We start from the raw sequence: 25,915 nt of genomic DNA, 5'->3' as shown, positions 1-25,915 counted from the left end.
TTAACAGAGTTATGTAACTATGTATTACACCGTTACACACAAGTGAATTTCAGATTATCAGTTAGTGATACAAGACCTCAGTAATGAAATCTAAAAAAATAAATCACTCAGAGCAGCCGACTTTGGAGAATCTCCACTTTTATTAATAGAAAAACTGTATTTAGTAGAGGCGCTGGGGTTTGCCCATGGTGCTCTTGACGTAGAGGGCACGCACGTTCTGCCAGTTCTTCTTCAGCAGCGACACCAGGAAGTTGACAGCCAGGTGGATGTTGTACACAAGTTCGTCTTCTGTCATCTTCACATGTCCTACGGCCACAGCCAGACAAAGCACCTACAACGAGCAGCAAGGTTACTCCACACTGATCAACTTCTTCAAACCAAGTGTTAGATAATGAAACCATAAAGCCAGGAAGCAGCAGAACACACCTTCTTCATCTGGAATTTGATGGTGGACTTGACTTCATCCACCTTTGTGTTCAGGTTCTCATTGTGGGTGAGCAGTGAGGGGAACTTGCCGGCCTTGTTCAGCCCAGGACCCAGGATACGAGGGATCTGCTTGATCAGAGACTCAGAGGCCAGGAAAGCATCATACTTCTTGGCTGGAAGAGGAAGAAACAAGCACGTTAGGAAGCCTTGACAGACTTTGGTCACAGATGAGGCAGTTTGTAATCTTGTGGACACCGTACCGAGCTTCTTGACCAGCTTCTTGTTCTTGTTGAGCTTCTTCAGAGCCTCGATGTCCATGTGTGGCATGTCGGCAGCTTTGGCCTCGTCGCAGTGCTGCTGGTCTCCCAGGATGCACACGGAGAACTTTGGCCTGGGGAGAGTCTTCAGCCTGCATGTCAACAAAACATTTTTAGTGACTGTGCTCACAACCACTTTTCAACCTCTGAGAAATAATCAACTCATTCAACATGTGATGATATAATTTGACCCTTTATGAGACCACCTGACTTTACTGTGGAGTAGAAAAAGTCTTACCCATACCACCACAGGGGCTGGCGTCCAGCTGACCTCTTAGGTGATACAAAGCAAAGTGGTCGGCATGAGGGCGTGAACTTAGCAGCTCAGCCACTCAAAGCCTCCCCTCATGTTTTAAGACCCAGGGTAGGGGTCCGCCTGCTTCGCCTTCCCCAGCAGAAAGCTGAGTAAGCTCAGTCAGACTACCCAGAGTACTTCTCCATGTCTGCTCCTGGCCTGTCTGGACTTTGATTTTTAATGTACTACATGGCCGTTAAACAGGCCGCTGTGATAATCAGACAGGGCTGGAGACGCACAGGGAAAAGGGTGGGTGAGACAGTAAAAGGTCGAACCTGACAGTGCCGGAGAAACGCTTGTCCTTCTGGGGATCATAGTTTTTCAGGCTGATCTGAAGCTCCACCGACTCCACAAACCTACAAAGAGATGACAGGTTACACACATGTCCGGTATTTTCAGTATTACACTTTAACCATTGGTTATCACAGCTGTTCGGATCTGCTTACTTCCTCGGCTTGGCCACGGAGCCCTGCAGGACCTCCTTCACGGCTTCATATAAAGTATCCCTGGAGACCTTACTGTAATGTAGAAAACGTCGGGAAAAAAGTTAACGTCACTAGAAATGCCACCAAGAAAAATAAGACGGCTAATGATGCTAAAGCACAGCGCTAAAAATTCACCAAGCAGCCACAAAAGTCGTGAAAAAAATATGTGCCGGTTATTTAAGAGCATTAAACTAAACAGCAGAGATTAGATGAAGACTGTAAATGTATTTTAAATACGCGGATGACGACGGATTACATTTGAGAAACTTAGCGCGCTGACGGTGCACCGGCGATGAACCGGTCCCATGCCGCACCTTTAACGTCAATAAACTACAACATACCATGAAATACAAACAAAGCCGGACAATATTACGACTCTACGTATCTAGAAGAATAACACAGTAGAGAAAAGCGCGTTTAAAATGAGGTTTTTAATCATTTATTGGGAAAAATGCGGCCTGACCTCATCTTGGTAGCTCGTCGCTCTCGTCGTGCTACGCTGGAAAAGGAAGTGACGTCGTACGTTACGCGACATAAAGGCGATCCGTGACGTCATCAGAAAGCGCGAGCTTTTTTCCCAATAGAAATCAACAAAATCTATATCATAAAACAGCAAGCATAAAAATATCTATTTAGTAGTAATTGAAAAATGTGTGCCTGTGAAGAAACATATACATAAAAATAAAATACCTGTAAAACTACATAAAGATTCTTACCTACTTATAAAGCTAAATAGTTACATAATAGCTACATAATTCAGCTGTCTTTGTCAAACTTTGTCATTACAGTTTTTATGCTGTTGTAAATTATAATATCAAAAGTTGAGCTCTGGCTGTTTCAGGTACTTTTTTTTGTTCCAAAATGATAGTCCTGTGAAAAATCCCTGACAATTTCTATAAGGATAAAGAGTGTAAATGACAACCAAGTGCTGTTAATCAGATGCATTTGCTTGAACTCCCTTATAAATCAGTTTTCTTGTGTGGAGCATTTAGGTATGTTAAACCAAACAACATATCGGCACAAACACCTCATACCAACTGGTGGAGTGATGATCTGTGCTTGTTTTGCAGCCACAGGAGCCTGGGCACCTTGCAGTCATTGAATCGACAATGAACTTCTCTGTATACCAAAGTATTCTAGAGTTAAATGCGAGGCCATTGGTCTGACAGCTAAAGCTTGTCACAAATTGGGTCATGTGACAGAACAATGAGCCTAAGCACATCAGCTAATCTGTAACAGAATGACTGAAAAAGAGTCAAGATGTTGCAATGGCCCAGTCAAAGTCCAAACTTCAACCTGATTGAGATGCTGTGGCAGGATTTTAAGAGCGCTCAATGAAGTGAAGCAACTTTAAAAAAACAAACAAAAAAACAGTGGGTCAGTATTCCTCCACAATATGAGATTCTGATAAAGCAAAACAAAGCAGAAAGACTTCAAGTTATTGCTGCTACAGGTGGTTCTAGAAGCTACTGAATTATGAGGTGTGTATTAATAGATTTTGAGGCGCTGTAAGACATTTTTTGGGAACCCCGAAATTTGAATAACTTTTTTTAACCTTTAAAAAAATGGAGGCTTTGAGACAGTGTGGTCACCCGAATGCCAATCACTCTCATATCTTTTGGACGTGTACACAATTGACCTCATTTTGGGATAGTATATCCAAGTTAACAGATGACATCATGTCCTATGCATCCCTAAGGATCTCAGGATCTTCCTACTGGGTTTGCTACCCAGTGATTTGATTCTAAAAAAGGAAAGATATATTTTTTAAATCCCGTTGATCGCATTTGAAAAGGCCATAACAAGGAAAATCCTTAAGAAGGATCCTTCCCGAGTAGAGCAAGTGCTAGAGATTATAGAGGAAATACATCTGATGGAGAGACTGACTTTCTTTGTACGACTTAAATGTCATCTTTTTCAACAACTTGGACTAAACGGCATAAATATAAGCACAGGCTTGAAGATTCTGTCACTTAATTCATGATGCTTGGAACAGTGCCCCAATTTGTTCCCCTTTTATTTTTGTTATATTCTTGTCACAATGAAAATTCAAAATAAAAAGTTGCAAAAAAAACCCCTGAGGCTTTGAAAATGAATACAATTAATTGACATTATGATCTAATCCACCCATCCATTCAGCCTAGCTTCTGCTTATCCAAATTCAGGCTGTGGTGGCAGCAGGTTATGCAGGGCCCTTCTTCCCAGCAACACTTTCCACTTCCACACGGGGATTCTGAGGCATCCCCATGTCTGAAGACAAGAAATACATGCAACAAATTTGAGGTCTACCCCAGGGTCTCCTTCTAGTTGAGTATGCCTGGAAACCATCCAATTGGAAGCCCCAATGAGGCATCCTCACCAGATGTATAAGCCAACTCAATGGAGCCAGTTATAATTTATAATAATTATAAAAATAAATACCATATAAGTAATAATAATGTTTGCTAAATGAGATATTGCAAAAAAAAATTGGAAATATTTGTAAAGACTGACCAATAAAAGTCTGCAGGTTACAGTAATTCAGTATCAACTTTGTCCTAATACTAGATTGAGTTAGATACATGGGTGTGTTGTATTCAGGAGTGCAAGGATTAGCATTTAGGAATCGTTATTGTAGGACCTGTGAACAGTCAGAGTAATAAAAAATAATATCAGCCCTGTCAGACTGGTGAATTAAGATTCTTCATTGTCAGTTTAATTTATTTATACAGGGTTTTTTTTTAATGTAAATTAGTTGAAAAGGTGGTGAGGTCATGTGTCTGCGATTCGTTTTAAAGCAGCTTGTAGAGACTTCTTCAGGAAGGTCTCATTTAACATCAGGCAGCTGGACAAGGAGTGTTTGTGTGCAGCAGTCACCTGGAAATGCAATCATTTATACGCAGAAGGTTATCACACACCATTTCATCCACTGTACAGACGTTATCTGTGATCCCAATCTGCATACTTACATCAGTGCTGTATTTGGTGAGTACTGTGAGCATCATTTTTGCAAACTTCACAGACTTTGTGAAACGAGGAGCCTGACTGACGAGCTGTTCTGTGAACTGTGTGAAAAGTTCTTCATTCAAGACAGGCTGTTGGGGGGAAACAGGCAAAACAGGTGGCTCAGTGGCAGTGAGTATTATGACTAACAGCTCTTGCAGCTCTTTCCCATGAATAATCACCTGGATTACCTTTGAGTCTAGCAAGCTGTGGATAATAGACAGCACTGCCTCACTCCATGCAATCTTCAATGTCATTCTTTAAAAACAAAACATAAAAAAGCAGGAGTGTTAGTCATTTACTACTAACCATGTGTCCGTTATTATGCGAAGCTTCTTTGTCGCAGCAGTTACAAGTGAAAACAGAACGTAACTTTATACTTACTGAACCACCAGCAGTCTGTAGTGAGAATCCAGGCAGCTTTCTATCAGTCTGCTTAGCAGCTCAGCCTGTGGAGGCCCTGAAAACAAAACAATGTTCAAAAGGATTAATTCATGCTGGGAGCAAAGCCTGAGTAAAAGGAGCTCTATCACATCAAAGCATCTGTCCTGTTAATGTGTACTTAAACCAGAGCTCTGAATCCGTGCCTGCTCTGCTGCTCTGCAACTCTCCGATTTCCCTGAAGCAATCAGTGCACATACACGCTCACCAGCTGGGTCATGAGGTACATCTTTTCAACTGCTTGTTAGCATACATTATCAATCAGTATGAGCAATTGTATCCGTAGAGAGATGAACACATGACCCGCTGAAGTTATAACTGAGCATCGGAGTGAAGAAGAAAGGTTATTTTAGTGACTTTGAACGTGACATGGTAGTAGGTGCAAGCTGGTCTTGTCTGAGTATTTCAGAATCTGTTGATCCACTGAAACAGCTGGAATCAGAGGAGAATGGACAGACTGCTTCAAGCTGGGCACGGCAACAGTAATGTAAATAACCACTAATTGCAACCAAGGTATGCAGAAGAGCATCTCTGAATGCACACCACGATGAACTTTGAAGCAGATGGGCTACAGCAGCAGAAGACCACACTGGGTGTCACTCCTGTCAGTAATCTCCAAAAGTTGATTCTGTTCATCTGGACGTAGCGTTTTGTGGGAGAAACGTTTCGTCACTCATCCAAGTGACTTCTTCAGTCTCAGCTGACTGCAGGTTTCCCCAAATCTTATAAACAGTACATTTGCTGTCAGTAATAACAGGAAATGGGCTCAGCAACACTGGACAATAGGAGATTGGGAAAAATGTTGCCTGGTCTGATGAGTCTCGATTTCTGCTGCAACATTCAGATGGTAGGGGGAGAATTTGGTGTAAACAACATGAAAACACGGATCCATCCTGTCTCGTATCAACTGGTCAGGCTGGTGGAGATGGTGAAGTGATGCACTTTGCAGAAAAACTGATTGACATGTTGCATCACAGTATTAAGAAAAGTGCAGGACATATTTATCACTTTTGCACATGTCACACTGTTTTAACTGAGTGCTTGTAAACACCAGACCTTATTAAATCACATACCATCTTAGCATCTGACCAAGATCACAAACCCGAATGAAGGACATCATTAAGTCATTTCTGTAGTCACTTTCAGTGAAACGTTTTCCTTTCATCTCACCTATGTTCTCTTTCTCTAGTACTGGTCCAATTAGAGCCTGGCACACTGGTCTGGGATAGCGGCTACACAGTGATGTCACTGCGGTAACCAGACACCTGGAGGCCGGCTCTGACAGGGACAGCACCTGTAAGGTGAAACAATATTCTGTCAAGATGAAACACAGCAACACATGTTGCTTATTTTTCATATTCGGTGTTATACCTTCTCCAGCAGAAGGCTCTTGATGAGCGTTGCAGCAGTGCTGTAGCTGAGGTCAGGAGAGAGGGCCAAAACACTGCTGCACAGTTTAGGCAGCGCCTGGTCAGGTAAGCCCGGCAAATTCAGCATGCTGCATAACACCTCCACCTAAACAGGGCAGGTAAGGACCTGGGTTCAGTCCAATCACAATTGCAGATTATACATAAAATATTGATATATTCTCTGGAACCCAACAGAGACCAATAAGAAAATGCCTCTGATACTCACTTAATGGTCCCAACCACTGGTGTCAGTCCTATATTAAATATCTTTTATTCCTCCTATAAATATGATCTTGTTTATAGGAGTGTGTGCTTAAGATACACCCTCAGCTCAGCCCTAAGGATTTTAAATAGTATAACAGATTTAAAAGATTGCCCTGCACCTTCATTCTTTTTAATGAACAGCAGGGGGCGACTCTTCGGGTTGCAAAAAGCAACTCTGGTTTCATGGAAATGTGTGAAAACAGCTCTTTTGCACTTTAATCGACAGTTTCTATCTTGTTGAATAGTTTTATTTTGTAATTTAAGTCAAATCCACCCGTTTTCGAAGTAAAAGCGCAGGTTAAATTATTGAGGACATACTTGGTTTGAGTCACAGTTGTTCAGCACTTTGAACACATCTGTGGAGCTCTGGTCCCACTGAAACACACAAAAAGAATGACAGTGAGACTAAATGTCACTTACTGTCTGCACTGAATGAGCTAGAAGAAAATAAAATCTTCTTACCTCCGTCTGACTCTCCAACAACTCTTTTATCTGAGGAATACAGACCTAATAAACACAAAAACAGTAAATCAGCTCATCGTTTTACAACTTCTGCTTCTCTAAGGACAAAACAAACATTGGAATTGGCAGAAAAATTTCAGTGTGGAGAGGGTACCCTTCTTTGTATAGTGGTTTTTACCTTTATCTGTTCAGGCAGGCCACCACACGAACTGTCTGAGGCTGGAGTTTCTGCTGCAACATCACTTTCTGGCGCTCCCAACATTTCCTTGAGAACTCTCAGTTCTTCAGCTGTGACACACTCATTATCATCCATCTTTATCCGTTTACTCTGTGATCCCGTTTCTTCACCATCAGACCCCACGCTGACAAAACTGCCCTTTCTCTTCCTCTGTGTCCCCAGCTCAGATAAATCAGATGTACTCTGGGATTCAAATTCTGCCGTTTGACCACTGAAGCACTTGGTCCATCCTCCAGTTTCAGCAGATCCGATCAAACCCTGGGAGAGCTCCTTTAGTCTTTGGCTGCACGGTGTGGTGTACAGAGGCACCTCACGGTGGGTTTCCAGGTCTCTTTCGAGTTGTCTGCACAGAGCAGTCACCCACGGGTTTGGACGAGAGTCCTGGCTGAGACATTTGATCAGATGGAGTACAGCGGTCCGAGGAAGAACAGAATGCACCAGGTGGATGAATGACAGCAGGTTTTGTTTAAATAAAGGTGGAAACAGGCAGACTAGTGGTTTACTAGAAGAGGTAAGGAAAAACCAAAGAAACCGTCAGCTGGTCTCTGAAGTTGTGTAGACAAAGAAAAAGTTCATGTTTAAGAAAAAAGCAGGAGTTAGAAAAAAAACATAAAACTGATTTGTGACTATCAGTATTTATGACACTTTTTTTCACAAATGTAAATCATTTTGGGGGAGATTTGTGCTTGCTAAATACTGATTAAAGGGACTTCTTAGAAAGGAATTTTGTGAATTTTTCTTAATCAGACTGCAATAAAAGCAAGGAAATGTGGCAAAGGACCCCAGATCTAAAACAAAAGAGGTTAGGAAACACTGATTTGATCTTCACCCTACTTTTCACACGTGTGTGTGTTTACCCTAGAATATCTATGTGAATACTAAACTAACTCTACACTGTTTTTTTCTGTGTACTTTACTCACACGGTTAGAAACTCAGTGTCAGCCTCGGTGTGGGTTATTTCGTCTCTGCACAGTGTTTCTATGAAGCCACACAGTGAGCTCTCGGGGTTAGCCCGTTGCTGCCTGTGGAAGACGCCCAGCGCTCTCGAGGCCCCGGAGGTTCCGGACATCAGTGACCGAAGCAGCAGCCTCGACTGCCCGTCAAATCCGCTAAGAAACATGCCGGAGTTCAGACAGCTGTGTGCCCCATCTCCGGGTTTGTCCTTTCCGTCTCGCCCAGACACCTGTGGCTTCATCCCAAACTCACTATACCGCCACTGCTGTTTACATTTCTTCTTCGACACCGGTAAAGGGCTAGATGAGTTCAACATCGCCACCTAGTGGTCAGATGTGCCACTGGCGACACAGCACGATTTATCCTGCGGCGTATACTAGTTAAACAAAAGCCAGAAATTCCTGAATAGAACGAGATTGCCATCATCTCTCAGTCGTTTCCACTTTAAGTCTTTATTTGGAGACCACAGTGGAGCTACTCAACAGCATAGATAAATGTATTTTGCTTAAAGGTTAGACTCGTCCAACTAGCCCATACTTGCCTTTTTTTTTTTTTTAAATGAAAATCCATTACGTGAATTCATTGTATGGTGTGATTTAGGCACATCCTGACCCCCAGGCCATGTGGGCATACCATTCAGGGAAATGCCCCGAATAGCACAGCACCAATGAAGAAAACAACACTTTAGTGAGACAAAGTGAATCAATGTTTTATTTTTTGTGTACAGGTACAATTTGGTTAAAAAAAAAAAAAAAAAGGACATAAAATCATTTGTTCTTGCCAAAACTGGGAAGTGTGTGACAACTAATCATTTTTATACAGATATCAGACATTAGGACAGTACACTTTTTTTTTTTTAACCCTTGGGCAATTAAAACTACCATCGACATAACACTTTAAAAATATCTAAATGGCCCAAGCTACTAGGGAAATGTCTACATTGGCACGCTCAGAAGTTGGAAGAGAAGCTGACAGTTGGCTAAACACTTAACACATAACAGCTGTAGTATTTTAAAAAAAAAAAAAAAAAAAAAAAAAAAAAAAAAAAATATAAACCCCAACTAGAAACAAAGGTGTCTTACGCTGAGACCACTAGCCATGAGTTCTGGAGTGTCCAAGTGTGCACAGACTTGGAGACAGGTTCCTGTCTGAATTTAGGAGTCCTTTAAGTGAGATGTACTTTCCACTCGATGATCCTGAGTCAAAGCTACTCGTAGGCTGTTTCAGTAATAATTTCATGAAGACACAGGTGGTTTTTAAAAAGGAAAGAAGAAGAAGAAAAAAAAAAAAAAAAAAAGGCAGCAGCCATGCATTTTCCAGGGACCAATGATGGTTATAGACCCCATTCAGTGGTTTCAAACACTGACCAAAAAAGGAAAAAAAAAAAATAAAAGGGGGAGGGAGATGAGCACTCAAACTACACTGTTTTAGTAAGGTAAAAAAGTAAATTCAAGGTCGTCATCATCATCATCACCAAGAAGGGTCATGGCTATGAAGAAACTAATTAGATCCACTCCATCATCTTCATCCTCAAAGTCATCTTCTCCAAAATGCTGCAAGGACAAAGAGAGTGAGGGGAGAGTAAATACACCCTTATCTTAGACACACTAAGAGGGAGGAGAACGTAAAACACTCACGGATCACCATGTAGTTACCAGAAAGGACGCGCTGTGTCGACTTTTGTCATGTCGGTAAAGGCACTCGCTTTTGAAGGGGCAGCATTGGTATCGAGAATAGTAGGTGCAGGATTTCTTACTGGAATCAAACAAGAGGCAGCAGGGAGGGGTCAGTTAAATGTTTATACTGGCTTGAGATGACAAGCAATTTTAAAATCTAAAAAATAAAAAAAATAGTGTGATTTAAGTGAAATATGCACAGGGCTTTGAGCAGTATATGCATATTTAATTTGTTGTGCATCAGCATTATAGATCCCCTTTCAATTAATACCTAGAGTTCTCCTTTGCTAAATTTTTCGTCATTACTTCTCTTCACACCGATTTCTGTTCCTTTTGCATAAATTTGATTCTAATTGCCATGTTGTAAAAATCTGTGCTGAATCATTCACTCTGTAGCTCCCATTGTTAATTAGTTAGCAATGCTACACACCTGTGTTTCAGTACTCTTCCTTAGATATGACATCTGCTGCACACTCCATACTGTTAATATCAGAATGACCTATGACCTAATGAAAATCTTGAAAACTGGTGAACTGTGCCGAGTCGAGTACGTACTAATGGTAAAGGGACTTAAAGGCGCAATAAGCAAAAACAAAAGCAAGTTTTTGCTGAATGGGAGATCTGTAGCAGCTCAAGAGATTCAATTTATTGGGAGGAGTATATTTATTTAAAAAACAAAACAAACCTTTAGAAAGCAACTTTGGACCAAGTTACCATGGCCTAACCCATAGGTGTCAAACTCTGGCCCGCGGGCCAAATTTGGCCCGCAGCCTAATTACATTTGGCCCGCGAAGCCATACCAAATTACTGTTAGAGCTGGCCTACTGGTATTATACAGCTAATATATATATTGTTTAGTATTAAGCTTTGCTTGTTCCATATTCAGTTTTCCAGCAAAACTTATTTGAGTCCATAAGAAAAGATTCATTCTTATATCTGGAGGAAGATTTTTTTTTTTTTCAATAAATATTAACATTAGCCCGCGACTTTGTTCCAGTTTTGAATTTTGGCCCACTGTGTATTTGAGTTTGACACCCCTGGCCTAACCAAAGGATTTAGATGAGTAGTTTAATTCAGGAACCTTAATCTACAGCAAGACTCACTATATAATTTTTTTTTTTTTTAAATCTATCTATAGTAAGAAATCTGAAGAAAAGGCTGGACTATTGAAACTAACATCCACACAACATACCCAGGAAGACAGACTCAAAGGATTTTCTAAACTCTGCGGACATGAGATCTATTCCTCACCTGAATTTTTGCTTGAACTCAGTAATTAGATCTTCCTTTTCTTGTCCTTCAACCCAGTATTTGTGCGGCACATAAAAGGCAGACCTCACGCGGCACTGTGGGCAGCGTCTGAGAAGAGGGAAAAAGTCAATCAGAATCACTTCAAGCCCTCTCTGGTTTTGTCAGATCCTGCTGCCTCCTAAATATTACAGAAACCTACTTTATCACATCCAGGCCGAGGTCTTTGGTCTTCCTCCAGGTCATTATGCATTGTAAACAGAAGGAGTGATTGCAGTTGGGCAAGATGCCAAAGACACCGCTTTTCAGATCAGTCTTTTCATACACTTTGTCCATGCAGATCCCACAGGTCACGTCTTTGCTCCTGAGGAAGGCCTCAGTTTCCTCCTCCCTTCCCTGAGAACCAGAAGCTGCAGCGGCAGCCCCATTCTCTGGGGTTTCAGATGGGGAGATCTCCTGAACATTAATAGAAGGCTTTGGGTTCAGCCAAGTTCTCCTGCTGAATGAGCATGCTTAAGATAACGCAGTCAAATTAAATGCAAACCTCATTTCTTCCATCGCAGGCACCTGCTTCAGCAGCTTCTGAGCTTTGAGACGATCCCAGACCAGATTCTGTAGAGGAAAAGCAAATTAATTAGATCAACTTCTACGTTCAGGTCCATCTACAAACTCATGCAATACCTTCTGACTGCTCCTCAGCGATATTCGCTGGCAGGTGCCCAGTGTCGCATTGAGGGTTTGAGGTATCAGCTGCCAACTCTGATCTGCTGCACTCTTGTTCAGATGTCACCTCAGCTTGCAGAACTGCAGGTTCTGACCCTCGCCTATCAGGTGACGCGTGAGCCACACTGGAGGAGGAGACCGTAGGTACTGAAGCCCTTCTTCCTGCAACAGTTGTGCCAGCTTCAGACTGAAGAACATGGAAAAACCTAGCAGAGAAAAAATATAAGGGATTAAATGATGGATTTTCTTAAATAATAAACATGGGGGGAGAAGGCAGCTTACCTGCAGCGCTCACCATACCAGCATCCACCTTTCTGATAATACCGACATATTTGGGATGAGTGTATGGTTGGCCATTCATGACGATAATTGCATCTTGAACCAAATCTGCAAGAGCCATTTATGAAACGCCTGCAATGAGGTGAAAACCACAAATCGCAAAGTAAATTTCTGCCACAAACCTTTTTTTTTTTTTTTTTTTTTAAGTAGCAAGATTTGTTTTACATGCCGCTCCAGTGATTTGAACTGTGATGACTGCTAGTGTTTATAGGGTTATTTAGAATGCAAGTTCATAACGATGAGCCGCTGGTATTTTATTCTTTATAAGTGAAGATGCTCAGATTTTTATTGAGTGTAACCAGAAAGTATAGGATTAGGAGTGGATCAGACAGCTCAGGCTGAGGTGTTTGGAGACAAAGTTTGAGAAGCAAGGATGAGATGTTTGGACATGTGAGTGAGCTGCTCTGGCCAAGCCTAAAGGAAGAAGCTGAAAAGAGTAGTCGAGCCGTTTTTATAGTTTAGTAAATTCTTACAGGTGGGAGAGAGACTGAAAGCCCTGCCTGACATTAACCAATTTTTTTTTTTAATTTTTTTGACGTAGTAAAATTAATAATCTGACTTGAGCCTCAACTGCAGAACACATTACAAAGCAGGGGCGGAGCGTGGGGGTGGCTTACGGGGCTTAAGCCCGGGTTGTTTTGTCAGAAGCCCGGGGTATTTTGGAGTGTAATTTTTTCATAGTTAGATGCCTGGCTGACAACTGTATAAAACAAAAAGTACACACAATATTCGAAGCACATAGTGCACACTGTGGGATTTTACGACTGTGCGTGAATCCCCCCTGATATTGGTATGATCCGAGTTCAGGCACTAAGTGACTGAGCGAGGGGGCGGGGCAGCTGCTGCCTGTGTGCGCTGTTGGAGAAACGGAGCCAGCCATACTAAGGAGAGCTTAAGTTTGACCAGGCACCAAAGCAAATCATTCGTACCGTACAAATAATGTAAATATGACGGTGCATCACGAAAGATTGATATCAAACTGATCACTTGACCAATATTACGTTACTCGCTCTTCAAGTGAATCAACAAATGGCGAAATGAAAAGCCGAACAAATGCTATTTTTTAGAGAGTCTTAGCTTACGTGTGTTTATTTCATATTTTCAGTTCTTACCCTCCCCGACTAATTCGGTTTCAGTTATGTACTGAAATATAAGAATGGACATTAGAGGGTTCTTTCAAAGAAAAAACTCAGGTAAATGTTATTTTATATATTATGCTTTGTATGTTGTTCAGTATATTTCTATGCAAAACAAGAGGGATTTCAGTACACAGCAGGATATTCACATTTGTAACCAGATATTTACACTTTAGGGAGAAAACATAAAACATTTTTACTGTACAACATCAATTTAGAGTAAACTTTTGTTTTAGATAAATATTGAAATATATTTTGAATTAGTTAAATGTCAGAATAAAGAGAGACAGAGCTGTCTATTTTTTATCACTTTCATTAAATTTAGGAGTACATATACACTAAGTTTATTGTTAATTAATAAGAAAACTCCAGAGGATTCCATTCTGAGCTGAAGAAGCTTCTGATAGGTTCGTAGAGTCCATGTGAGTAAACTGGTGGCACAGCTGTGGATGCATATAAGGCAAAACACAAAGCCTGTTTCTGTGACATGGGAAAATCAAGAGATGTCAACCAAAACACCAGGAAAAGAATCGTGGAGCTCCATAAGTGTGGCTCAGTTTGAATACAATTTAGTGCCATTTGCAATTAAAAAACACAGACAGTTTCTCTCTTTACTCTTAAAGTTAACAAATATGTTTTTATATTTATCAATCTAAAAAATAAACATTTAGTCTGATTTGATGTTACAATTAAAAAAGTGTTTGTTTTGATCTGAAGAGTGTGTAAATATCTGGTTTCAACTGTATATTTGATGATTGTCAGCACAAAGAGAGAGAGAGAGGAGCAGAGATTGAGATGGAGAATGAGGACAGAACAGAGATGAACAAGAGCAGGTGAGACACACATGTTAGTCAAATGGTTGCTTACTAAAAGTATCACCGTATCATAGGTACTCATGTATCTCGTACCTAGTGTTTCTTTTTAGGTTTGCTATTTTTCAAATTCTATATTTATTAAGTTCTGCAGGCTTGTTTGCACAACAAGGCTAAATAATTATATAAACTTTTCTCAATCTAAATATTGTACTTTGGTAGAATTAAATAAATAAGTGTAGTGCAGGTCTATGATGATTTTTAGTGCTACTATCATCTAGTTCTGATTCTGGTTCTGTCTTGGTTAAGTCCCCCCCTCAAAAAAAAAAAAAAAAAAAAAAAATCCCACATGCATACTACCCTTTAGGGCTAAACCCCGGGTGTTTCAAATGTCTGGCTCCTCCTCTGTTACAAAGTAAAGAGCGAAAATTTTATACGTTGAAACAACATCGGTACTGTATATGTACATCATTAAACAGCTTCAAAAACCGTATTTGACAATAATAATCATCGTGTACTGACGCGTTTCTGGATTAACTGACGGAGAAGGGCCAAATCCGACACAGAAGTGCGGTCGTAAATCCCACTTACCAACAGCCACTAACTCAGTTAGCTCAAGTTTTGGCTAACATTTCAACATTATATTTAGTCACCTAGCAACACAAAATTTGTACGAATGTACTCACACAGCAACATGGTCTACCACACTTTCTTCCTAAGTTGATGTAATCAAAAGTCACTATTTCACTTTAACGTGTATATTAGAACGCCACACGAAGGCATTAAACTCTGACAAGCTATTTCTCGGTGCTTGGTCCACACTTTCCTCATTTCTAACCCACTCTGTGGGACTGTGAGGGGCTGCTTACCGACAAATGTTTCTACTACGAGCCGAGTCCATCCTCCGTGTGTTTTGAACGAGCCGCCGCCAAGCCTTCACCATCCACGTTATCTAAATAGTTGACAGCTGGTTCCTCGTACCAATTAACCTGGCAACGAACCAATAGAAACGTGACGCTGACGTCAGCACGTTACGCACTCCATTCAGAGAGTTTATTGAAGGACGCCAATCACAGCAGGGAGCAACTTGAAAGAGTTGTATGATCCACCTCATGATAAAAAAAATTCCAACAAAATAAAAAATAAAATAAAAATAAACCGAGAAAATCACCGTTGCCGCTTCTAATCAAGTTTATAAGTGAGAAATCACTAAACTAAACGTGCAGATAGGTTACATGTGACCATTAAGAAGAAATCATTTCAAGTTTTGAACAAATATGTCAGTCCATCACTTACACAGGCATAGAGGTAGCTTACATCAACTTCTTTTTTTTTCCTTTCTGTTTTTGGTGTAATTGCTCCTTTGCCAACTTGGCACACTGCACACCAGCCAGTAACATCAGGATTTCAATGTGTAGCAGGAATTTAAGGCAAAAATAATATATGTCAAGGATTAGATGAGACAGCGGAATAATGTCACAGATCATACATTAGAGGTAGATAGGGATCAAGACAGAATAAGAGCAAAAGAGGAGACCTGTGCTCACACCAGCAGGGACAGTAACAACAGAAAAGGGGAAGAAATGATTAGAAACGTCTGGATCCTGGCTACTGTATCGCAAGGCTTTTACACTCTATGCCTCACCTTTCAAGACACATCAGCCTGTACATAAAAAGAGCATTAATCTAGGACCGTGTCTATCTCCAATACAAAAGCACCCTACGATATTGGAAGATGTTCAATTTTCATCAAGTATCCCAGTAATAATGACATGGTTAAAAATGCTGGCTTAAGGTAATTCCTGCACATGAAACCATAAAATCCAAACTCCTCATTGGGGAGAGGTTTGATGGTATTCTTGGTGATATATTTGGTACAGTCTAAAACTAAAACAGGCAGGCATGTAATATGAAAGAACACATATGAACTAATATATGAAACAAGTTGATAAATTCATGTTTTGCCCTTAGAAATACAATCAAAAACTACAAATAATTTGTTACAGAATTACAAAGAATAACCTAACAAATATATTTAAATGGTAAATTCATTATATTTTGGATATCAAAAGGAAGAAAGAAAACATGCTGTCCCTTGTACTTCAATGGGTCATGTATGTATGCGTGTATAGTGTCAGATTCAGAAATAAAATCTTTGCAGCATAGTCCAACAGTTCACACTTGGCTAGATGGCTTTAAGACAAAACCTAAATAAACTGGATCTCACATTTATTGACAAATGGCAAAATGGTATTGCACACATTGCTGCATTAAGAGAGAGCTCTACACTGCTGGAGCCAGCCCAGTTTGTGTTCTTTATACCAAATGGCAAAGTGGTGGTCAGTGATAATGATGATGATGATGATGATGTAAACAAATACCAGCTGCTGCATCTCTCCCGTCAGTTAAGTCTGAAAACACAATACAATCACTTGTTTGTTTGAACGGTGCCACTGGTGTGAGAATGTGAAATGCTTTCCCTTTGCAGCACAAACACAGAGCTGAGGGGAGCGAGGATGAGCTCCCTCTGCACACTGCTCTGGGGTCAGCTTCGCTAACAGGATGAAACAGGAGCAGCCTCATTGAGAAAACATATCATTCTTCCTGTTACGTGACCGTTGTGGGAAACTGGGACTCGCAGCAAATGATTCCAGATGCTCGTCACATGCACGCGCACACAAACACACGCATAACTGTGCTGAGGGTTACGCTGACACTGCGAAGACTCTGCTGATTGTATTAGCACTACCAGGTGAATTTGCCTCATCTGCACCTTAGAAATCCATCCCGTACTACAGTGCTTGTACTGAATGCAGTGTTTCATTATAAAATTCAGTCTGTAACAGTATTGCTAAAAGCAGTTTGTGCTGGAGACTGCTAATACATGTCCTTGTAGATCTCCTGTAGTAGAGGGTGGAGCGAGGTCTCCGACTCAGTCTTTTTGATCTTTTGGACGAGCTGAGCGTTCTCTGTAACCAGCTGACGGAGGTCAGCCATCTTCTGAAGCAGTTTTGGGAAGAGGTAGACAGAGTCAGAGTGATTTGCGTGGAGGTGAAGGTCCAGGGCCTGAAGGATGTTGTCCTGACTCTGCTCCACCTGCTTCACGTTCATTAGCCCGGGACGATCTAGTGCAAAAAGAGGAAAAAGCCTGTGATGAGTCACAATTTATGCTGGGCAAACAAGACATGCAAAGACAAGTTAAAACCCGTTTTAGAATCTTACTGGCATGTAGCAACATGATAGATAACCAGTAGCTGTTATGTGGCTGGTTATAGACAATTTCTTTCTGGTGGAACCAGCCCCGAAAACAGACACCCTCTCTACTTTTAAGATTAGCCTTAAAACATTGCTGTAGGACAAAGCTTATAGTTACAACTGGATCAGCTGAACAACCCCTTAGTTGTGCTGCTACAGGCTCAGTGATTACTTTTAAATCACTGTCTTATCTTTTTCTGGATGCTATAAGACTCGAACCTTAATTGTACCTTCTAACAGTTTCAATGCAGCACTTTCAAAGAGGTTTCAAGAGCTACAGACACACTTCACAAGATTTGAATCTTCATACTTGACCAGAAAGCTGCTCAGGCTCACCTCCACAGAGAATAATGGCAGCAACAAACAAGGCCAGATCACTGTCATCCAGCTCCAGAGCATTGAACTTAACAGCAAACTCAAACTTTGGCTCCATGATCTCACTGAAGGGCTTCCGTAAGCTGCGCAGAAACTCCCGTGTCACAAAGCCTTTGCCATTGGCCACCAACAGTCCATCTTTGTTCATGAGAGATGGCAGCATGGCAAAAATAGCCTCGTGCACACCATACTTTAACAAAGTCACCTGCAGTAAGCACACAAACAGCTGTTTATTTGTGCTTTCCTAAACTTGGATATACTAATAATTCTTTGTTATATGAGACAGCGGCTTACCTGGTCATTAAGGAAGAGGTCCACAAACCCTGGAATGCACTTGGCAAACTCTGTAAGCTCTCGCACGGTCTCCACCGTGGTGCACTGACAGCGGTAGAACACATGAACCCCAATCTCCTTGGCCAGAGGCGCACCTGGAGTTAACTGGCTCCACACCAAACCACTCTCTGCTTTCCAGAGGGTGTCCACATCGTAGATCACAAATGGCTAAAAGGAAAATGTATTAAAGGGAGAAAGGTCTGAGGGAAAAATTCACATAACTGAGTTTTGCATAAAGCCAAGCACGGCTGAAAGACAGGAACATACTGAGGTGCTGCTGGTTTTGCCCATCAAGATGCTGCGGGCTCTCTTCTTGGTCATACTGAGGTTCTTCAGGTAGGCTGTATTGACTTGTTTGGCTAAAGTCTTCAGGTCTGAGCCACCTGGTTTGCTGACGTCCAGCTCCTCTGCGAGTATGCCTGCCACCAGCTTCTTCCTCTCCGCCTCAGGCATTCGTCCATATCTGATTGCTGAGCAAAAACACCCACAGAGACGGTGTTACTCTGAGAGGATATTTGCAACACTAATGAGTTCTGAAACCTCTTTGTGTTTTGGAACAACTCAGAGCATTAACAATGCAACACACCATCTATGTGCTACAAAAGATTGGAAAGGCTTTGACATGAAAACAGCGGATTTGTTTCCTCCTTTAGACACAATAAAACTCTTGGATCTCTCAGGCAGCCCATCTTCAGCTGGTCAAGAACGTAGAAGCTAGACTGGCTTCAGGTGAAATTCAAATTCATTTTAAGATTTTATTACTAGCATATAACGTCCTACATGGCCAGACTCATTCCTGTATAGCAGATATGATAACAGCTTATTCCAGCAGTTGGCCTTTCTGATCGTCTCATCCGGGTCTTTTAACTGATCCATGCTCTTATTTTAAAGCTAGTGATGACCACACTTTTGAGGCTGTCTCCCCTAAACTCTAGAACAGCCTTCGTCAGCACATCAGTTTGGCTGAATCTGTGGTTTGTTTTAAACAACTGCCCATTATTTTTGGCTCTTGTTCTTCTAATGCGTGTATAGAAGTGCACATGCAAGAATGAATGCATGACCACATGTTTGACTTTACATTTCTATGACTGGACATGCACAGTTATCTTTAATGTGCGGTTTTACTCAAACAGTGAAGCACTTTGTAACTGTGTTTTAAAAACTGCTATACAAATAAACTGATCATCATCTTAGTATTTTAAGTGAATCTCAGAAAACACTTAAGCCCTCACCATCGTGGGACATTCCCAAAGACAGGCACTTCTGGAAGCGACAATATTGGCACTTGTTACGATTTTTCTTCTGAATCTTGCAGGAACGCTCACAGCGCTCATATTCCAGTTTCATCCGCACAGTACGCCGGAAAAAGCCCTGCACAAAGCAAAGCACATCTAGTTAAGCAACTCACACAGTTGGGGGGGGGGGGGGGGGGGGGGGGGGGGCACAGAACTTCCCACTCAATAATCTGTTGTGGGTAAAAGAAAAAATGTTTTACCTTGCATCCTTCACAGGCATGTACGCCGTAGTGGAAGCCAGAGGCCTTGTCCCCGCAGACCTTACACTCCACACTGATCCCGGAGCTTGTGCTGTCCTCTTGGCCCAAACGCAGCTGTTCTGAGAGCGAAGGTGATGAGGTATGGGACAGGTCTGCATATAACAAAAAATAATAGTATTTCAGTTCAAGTACAGCTTCTGAAAATTTAAGAGAGTGGAAAGTCTTACCTGTGTAGCTCGATGATGCGCTGCTGTTTTTCTTGTTGCCACTGTTCTCCTGATCTTCCCCTTCTTTCCGTCTCTTCTTCTGGTCCCTTTTCGGGTATTTAGAAGCAGGGACTACCTCCTTCTCCTCCTTTTCCTCCTCATCTTCACTCTCCCTGCGCTTTAACTCTTTCAGATCTGCCACCTCGGAGACGCTTGTCGCACCACAACTGTCTGAGCCTACAGACTCTGCCTGCGGTGGCGTCCACCTGACGTCAGCTGCGTCCTGGGGGCACTTTGGCTCACAGTAGCCGTTCACCCCGTCATGCTCCTCTGGGGCAGTTTGTTGAAACCCGTCCATGGTTCCTGTTGCAGCTGATTCAGCAGCTCATCTCCTGTCACGTAGCCACCATAGTTGCACTATTTAAAAACAGAATCAATCTACTTGAAATACACCTTACTAAAAAAATATATCTGTTAACATGAGGTTTATTTACACAACTAGAAAGAATAGCTAATCACACTTTAGAGCCCACATATCATCAAGGGTTCCATTTAATCCAGGATGCCAGCGGTTAAGAGTCCAGTTTCAGCTTGCCATAACAAACCAACAAAGCCAAAATAGAGCCCTATTTTTTTTAAATAAGCACACGGGTGAAACTCACATAAGTCTTGTATTCAGTTTAGTATAGCAATAATAAATGAGATGAATGCTGTTCAGTAATCTTCAACAGAGTTTGTTTAGGTGCCTTTCAGTCAGTTAGGTTTTGTTATAACAGCCAGGGAATGTCTTTTAAAGAAATAAGCTCATGACCTGAGACACAGATGTTATGGAATCACGCCTCAGTTACTTCAAAGCCAACGGAACAGACAGACAAGACAATAATAAGGATATATCTACATTTTCAATCCTGATTTAAAATATCACAGAGCACTTTACAGGAATATTAACACAGACACTGTTTGGGGTAACTGTTGCTAGGTTCGGTTAGATTTAAATACTTTATTATAAATGAAAGATTGATTTGCTTATTTGCAGCACTGTCCAGAAAAGCCTGTACATACATCCAGAGTTGCCATCTCAGTATTACTCAGTAATTACGTATTAGTTAGCAGCATGTAGAACGAAGCCGTGTCTAACAGTCACACTTAAACAGGGGTTTTCCTGGCTCAAAAAGGGTGGACTGTGCACATAAGGACAAGTTAGAGCTGGGCGATATGAGATTTTTTCATATCACAATATGTTTTTTTCATTTCAGGCGATAACGATATCTATCACGATATAAGCCAAATAACTTGTAAGAATTTGTAAGATTTAAATGTGCCGTTGCTCACAAGTAAAATGTGAAATAATCAGCAGCTTGTTTTTATTTAAATATTTATTTCCCATAATAAGTTCAACAGGGTAGATGTACTTAAGGAACATGAGACTTTTTCAGATAAATAAAGGCAAATATTGCAAACTACACAAAAGGCAGCCGCTAAAGCGTTTAAGTTTCAAAATAGAACAAACGAAACAGACTAAATTGTCAATTCCACTTAGAAACAAAATATTAATTCTAAAAATAAATCTTAGTTTGTTTTACAGAAGAACAGACAAAACTGACTAACTTTTGTCAATATCAAATAAACTGAGAACTAAAAGGAAATTCTCAATCTCTCCTTGTTGTATAGCTGAGCTTTTCAAACAGTTTTAACAGTTACTTTAGTCTGACAAAAGCCGAATGACGAATTAGCGCTTCCAGTCAGAGACACGTACACGGGTATTTTTGAAAACAGAGATTTTCCGTTTTCGTTTAAAAAAATAATCCCGTCCACACATAAAGGCAGAAATGAAGGAAAACGCTGCTATGAACATGCCAAAGCAGCAGGTGGCGCTAGATTCCTAACCGTGCAGAAATGTTGACCAATCAGAAGTCTAGAAGCCTCGGTGGGAAAAAGTAAACAAAGCTGGGGCATAGAAGCAGAACCGAGTCGTATGTGTGGAGGGACAGTAACTGTGTGTATATGTAAGCATTTAAACACTGCAGAGAGTAGAATTAACAGTAACAGTATTGTAGAAATTCATTTCACCGAAACAATAACGTGGTGCACAGTGTGACGCATGCACCAGTTTATTGTATTTCCAGACTTGTTTTCGGCACAATTTACAGTGCACGCTACTCTGTTTTTTGTCAGACTTGAAATAGCCGAAATACCTTCACACTACGGAACTTCTATGGCTCTTCCGTTCGACAATCTCTCCGGCATTGGAACCATCATCTGTTTTCTCTTCGGTCACACTCGGTTGATTTTTCTAGTCGGCACACTCATTTCCTCCATTACCCGCTGGCTGCTTCCCAAACAAACACACGTGCGGCTTGGCACTTGTGCTGTACGTAACAAGTCACGCGACGTGACGCTGCGGCTGTGATTGGTTCAGCTCTGCGCTACTTAATTTGGATTGGCTGACCTTTTTTTTTTTTTTTTTTTAAGAGGACAAGAGCGGCGAGGTCTATCGCGATAGCTTAATTTCTCTATCGAGTAAAAGTTATATCGCGATACATATCGTTATCGTTCTATCGCCCAGCTCTAGGACAAGTGGTCTGCAAATAGTTCAGACGAAAAGTTTTCTGTTACCTGCATTTTCCTGTTATCTTTTGGCCTTTTTATGAACCATAAATGTATTTTTAAATAAAGAAAAATCAAACACCACTTGAATAAACATGTTAAAAATCACAGTCCTGCGAGCTTTCCCTTTATTGGAAGGTCAAAACCTCTTTGGTAACCACTGTAAGTTCAAAGCAAAAAGCTACTTTCAGCTTCTCCCTTATTCATAATAAGTTGCCACAGCGGGTAGCCTCTTCAGCAGTTTTTTTTCCTCCTCCAGATGGCAAAAGGACTGCCACTCATATAGTGCCTTTCTACTTAATTTGAGCCCTCAAAACACTTTCTACTGCAAGTATCATTTGCCTAATAACACACACACATATATATATGTAAAATTTTGCATTACTTCACATAATAAGATGTTTAGTATATGCCTGTGGTACCTTTAACAAAGTTATTTTTTATAGTAGATTATATGGAGATTATCTATTCTTTATGCAGCTGCAACACAATGATTTTCATTGCGGGATAGAGTATCTATCAATTTGTGCACCGGTGTGGAAAAAAAGAAGCTGAAATACTACTTTCAAAATCTTCAGTTTCATAATGAATATTCATTTATTTTGCCCCTGGAACATAACAAAAGCAAGAATTTCACAACCGCTGCATCACTTTTAATCAAAATAAGGGCCCACCGCATTTCCAGCACAGTTCAGCCAGTAGATCGTAATAGTAAGGGCACTAACTTTATCTCTAACCGAGCTTGAAGACATCTGTATTATTGTTTGCCTCACTTGCGATGGGGTGCGGGGGGTATTTGGCGGCTGCTTTTAATAAAGGAACAGGGTGCATGCACTATGTACACACTGAGCAGTGCAGCTTGCTGATGGAGGCGGTGGGGGAGAGGGCTTTGGGTTGAGGGTTACAATTTTTTTTTCTACCCCGGGGCCCTCTAGCGGATTAAAAAGTCCTTGTTTGTAGCTGTGCCTTAACAAACAGCTACAGTGTTGATATATTAGAAATAAATGTTGTTGTTTTTTTCCATAAAGGACACACTCATTGTAATTCAAAGGCTACGCGCTGTTTTCATAATGCTTAACACCAAATTAGGGGTGTTAGGACTTGTCCAGTAGACAACCTGTCACACTGGTTCTCGGAAGTCTCTGCTAACATTACCGTGTAACTGCATGAGTCACTGACAGGACTGTAACTGGATACAAGCGTTTGAAAAATGAAAGGACAACCGAGTTACAGACATGGCTGCCGCCAAACTTTCTTATCTCACTTAAAGTTTAAACTGTATAGGCTTTAAAACTGAGCTCGTTCAGCCGTCGGCTCGGTTAGCAGCTAGTTAGCCACTACCTTGAATTGTGACTGAGTCCTACTATCAGCTAGCCGTTAGCACGGCTGACCCAAATTCCCGTTTGTGCCTTTAAATCACGTTAGCTATCCTACCAGGTTAACTTACCTCTCCCGGTTGTGCTGCTGCTTCAGAAGATGTTTATGCCTCCCGGCTGAGGTAAACAAGCCACAAAAGCAGTCCCGAGTCCCGTCCCGGATCGATCGGCTGTTGACAAGTTTGTTTGCTTGAAGCTGGAGTTAGCGATCTGACGTTAGCTCTTGCTGTAAGCTAACTACTATAAACTTAGACCGAGTCAGGCCTCCGTCCATGTAGAAACCGGGCTGACGAGACGGGAAAAACAATGTGGAAATCTTTGTGGGCTACCATGTCACGTGCAAATAAGTGGAGTTAACTAGTAATCCCTCCCCGAGTCTATCCCTGGCTTTGCTTTTACTCTGCTTTGGTTTGGTTTGCTTCACTCCCCTCTCTCCTCCCCCTCCTTCTCCCTCGTCACATGCCACAGCACAGCGCCCCCGCTGCATACATACACACAGAGCGCACAACCGACTGGATGTAACTACTGCAAACAGAAGAGTCAAGGTCTCGGTTGAGTTGTTTTTGACATGGACATATATTCAGCTTTGACTGACATTGACCGCATCTGCCTTAATGGAGACACACAAAGAGCACGTGGCTGAAATCCGTATGGGAAAATGTGCGATTTATAACTGTAGAGACTGAACTGGGCTGCACGCTTTTGAATCTGAATGAAATGGCTATTGTTACTCTCCACTACCAATCAAAGAGCCTTTGAGGAAATAAACATGCCTTACAACTAGTTTATACATATATAATCAACTTTACGCGAAACCGTAAGTGACCATGTATCGAAGAAGAGGTTTTATTTTTCGTTGGTTTATATTTCTAAATTAATTTCTGTTCAAATAAACATTAAGGCAACATCTAATATTAAGAACGACATAATATAGAAGGAGGGAGGGTAGCAGCTTATTTCTCCTCTCAGCTGACACTGCTTAAAAATGTAACACTCATAAGAAAAAATAGGTCGTCTCATCAGCTGTCTCGGAAGCTTGTTTCTGCCACAGATTTATTTTATTCATTATTTATTTATTTATTTAATTTTTGTCAGTTTGGGGGGTTATGAATTCAAAATGGGGTTACTATCTGAAAAAAATGAGTGAGAAATCACAAAATATGTAAGGAATAACTCCAAATTTTGCCCAAAAAAGCAAAAACAGAAAACAAAGCAGTCTTTTATGCAGAAACAAGCTTCCATTTAGCACTGTATGCCAAATGAGAGACACAGCTTAGATTTTGCTCTGCTGCACCAGAAACTGCAGTGAAGAGAGATTTTATATAGATGATATCTCTAAATTAACTGTTGTTTAAATAAACAACTATCAGGCAAATCTAATATTAGGGAAATATTAGAGTGATTATTCAAAAATTGAAAAAAAAACCCCATAAAATAGTCATCAATTGCTCTCACTGTGCAACCTTTTGGCAACATTTTACTTTAACTTCCTACATTTTTAAACCATTATCGGTACTTTCTACTTGTTACTTTTGGTTTAAGGCATTTGAAGAGAGTTATTATTTTGTCAGCGTGGGCCTTTAAACATCAAACCGAGTCTAAACAGTAACACATGAAAGGCAGTCCTGTTCGTGTAATAATCACCAGGGTATGTGGCACAAAAAGAGAGGAAACAAGCAAAACTGTGTGCCAAAGTCGGAGGTTAAACTGGGCTGGTATTTTTAGTTATTTATTTATTTTTTGGCACAACACGACTGAGGCTGTCCATAAGTTGCGGTTGTGGTACTTCCGGCCCTGCAAAAAAGGAGCGAACATAAAACGAGTAATTTTTTTTTTAAGTGGCAGGTAATTTCAAATGCAATTTTTCTATCCGATTAACAAACAACAGCAAACACACAAGCTCAGTGGTGTTTGATAAACTGGAAGATTAAACAGTGTACTGTCAGTAGAGGATGGAAATCAGCCAAGACAACTCCGAGGCAAGCTTTCCCAGATGAATGTGCCTGATCCCATCTGCCGGTGGATCACTGACTTCCTGACGGACAGGAAGCAGCACGTGA

At 41.1% G+C, this 25,915-nt stretch overlaps 4 protein-coding genes across 7 annotated transcripts; all 4 read right to left on the bottom strand.

The window, feature by feature from the left end:
- Positions 1 to 121: 121 nt before the first annotated feature.
- rpl10a (ribosomal protein L10a) lies at positions 122 to 2,072 on the bottom strand. Its single transcript, XM_085393516.1, has 6 exons — positions 1,987 to 2,072; positions 1,485 to 1,556; positions 1,314 to 1,394; positions 687 to 835; positions 427 to 599; positions 122 to 331 (listed from the first exon to the last, which is right to left on the bottom strand). Exons 1-6 carry the CDS (start codon positions 1,989 to 1,991, stop codon positions 161 to 163), a joined length of 651 nt encoding a protein of 216 aa, XP_085249642.1. The 5' UTR covers positions 1,992 to 2,072; the 3' UTR covers positions 122 to 160.
- A 2,124-nt stretch (positions 2,073 to 4,196) lies between these two features.
- fance (FA complementation group E) lies at positions 4,197 to 8,590 on the bottom strand. 3 transcript variants are annotated; one of them, XM_085393511.1, is made up of 10 exons: positions 8,241 to 8,590; positions 7,260 to 7,821; positions 7,082 to 7,126; positions 6,938 to 6,994; positions 6,318 to 6,461; positions 6,117 to 6,240; positions 4,890 to 4,965; positions 4,688 to 4,763; positions 4,472 to 4,597; positions 4,197 to 4,379 (listed from the first exon to the last, which is right to left on the bottom strand). In XM_085393511.1, exons 1-10 carry the CDS (start codon positions 8,588 to 8,590, stop codon positions 4,275 to 4,277), a joined length of 1,665 nt encoding a protein of 554 aa, XP_085249637.1. In that variant the 3' UTR covers positions 4,197 to 4,274. The 3 variants fall into 3 exon arrangements, with proteins under 3 accessions (XP_085249637.1, XP_085249639.1, XP_085249640.1); XM_085393513.1 differs by having other exon boundaries at positions 4,697 to 4,763; positions 8,241 to 8,560; XM_085393514.1 differs by having other exon boundaries at positions 7,260 to 7,704; positions 8,241 to 8,560.
- Positions 8,591 to 9,001: 411 nt separating this feature from the next.
- Positions 9,002 to 15,201, bottom strand: mkrn4 (makorin, ring finger protein, 4). 2 transcript variants are annotated; one of them, XM_085395071.1, is made up of 8 exons: positions 15,078 to 15,201; positions 12,204 to 12,332; positions 11,880 to 12,127; positions 11,743 to 11,810; positions 11,401 to 11,654; positions 11,202 to 11,309; positions 9,930 to 10,029; positions 9,002 to 9,827 (listed from the first exon to the last, which is right to left on the bottom strand). In XM_085395071.1, exons 1-8 carry the CDS (start codon positions 15,149 to 15,151, stop codon positions 9,702 to 9,704), a joined length of 1,107 nt encoding a protein of 368 aa, XP_085251197.1. In that variant the 5' UTR covers positions 15,152 to 15,201; the 3' UTR covers positions 9,002 to 9,701. The 2 variants fall into 2 exon arrangements, with proteins under 2 accessions (XP_085251197.1, XP_085251198.1); XM_085395072.1 differs by having other exon boundaries at positions 9,688 to 9,827; positions 9,912 to 10,029.
- A 71-nt stretch (positions 15,202 to 15,272) lies between these two features.
- Positions 15,273 to 24,302, bottom strand: ppardb (peroxisome proliferator-activated receptor delta b). Its single transcript, XM_085395070.1, has 8 exons — positions 23,927 to 24,302; positions 19,894 to 20,289; positions 19,667 to 19,818; positions 19,404 to 19,542; positions 18,439 to 18,641; positions 18,133 to 18,339; positions 17,800 to 18,043; positions 15,273 to 17,333 (listed from the first exon to the last, which is right to left on the bottom strand). The coding sequence occupies exons 2-8, from the start codon at positions 20,228 to 20,230 to the stop codon at positions 17,086 to 17,088; spliced, it is 1,530 nt and encodes a 509-aa protein (XP_085251196.1). The 5' UTR covers positions 20,231 to 20,289; positions 23,927 to 24,302; the 3' UTR covers positions 15,273 to 17,085.
- Positions 24,303 to 25,915: the final 1,613 nt, after the last annotated feature.

The sequence above is a fragment of the Rhamphochromis longiceps genome, linkage group LG20, assembly GCF_057381845.1.
Source record: "Rhamphochromis longiceps isolate RC_006_pf linkage group LG20, R_longiceps_female_GT1.1, whole genome shotgun sequence".
Lineage (NCBI taxonomy): Eukaryota > Metazoa > Chordata > Actinopteri > Cichliformes > Cichlidae > Rhamphochromis > Rhamphochromis longiceps.
This window is presented reverse-complemented; position numbering and strand designations above follow the sequence as displayed.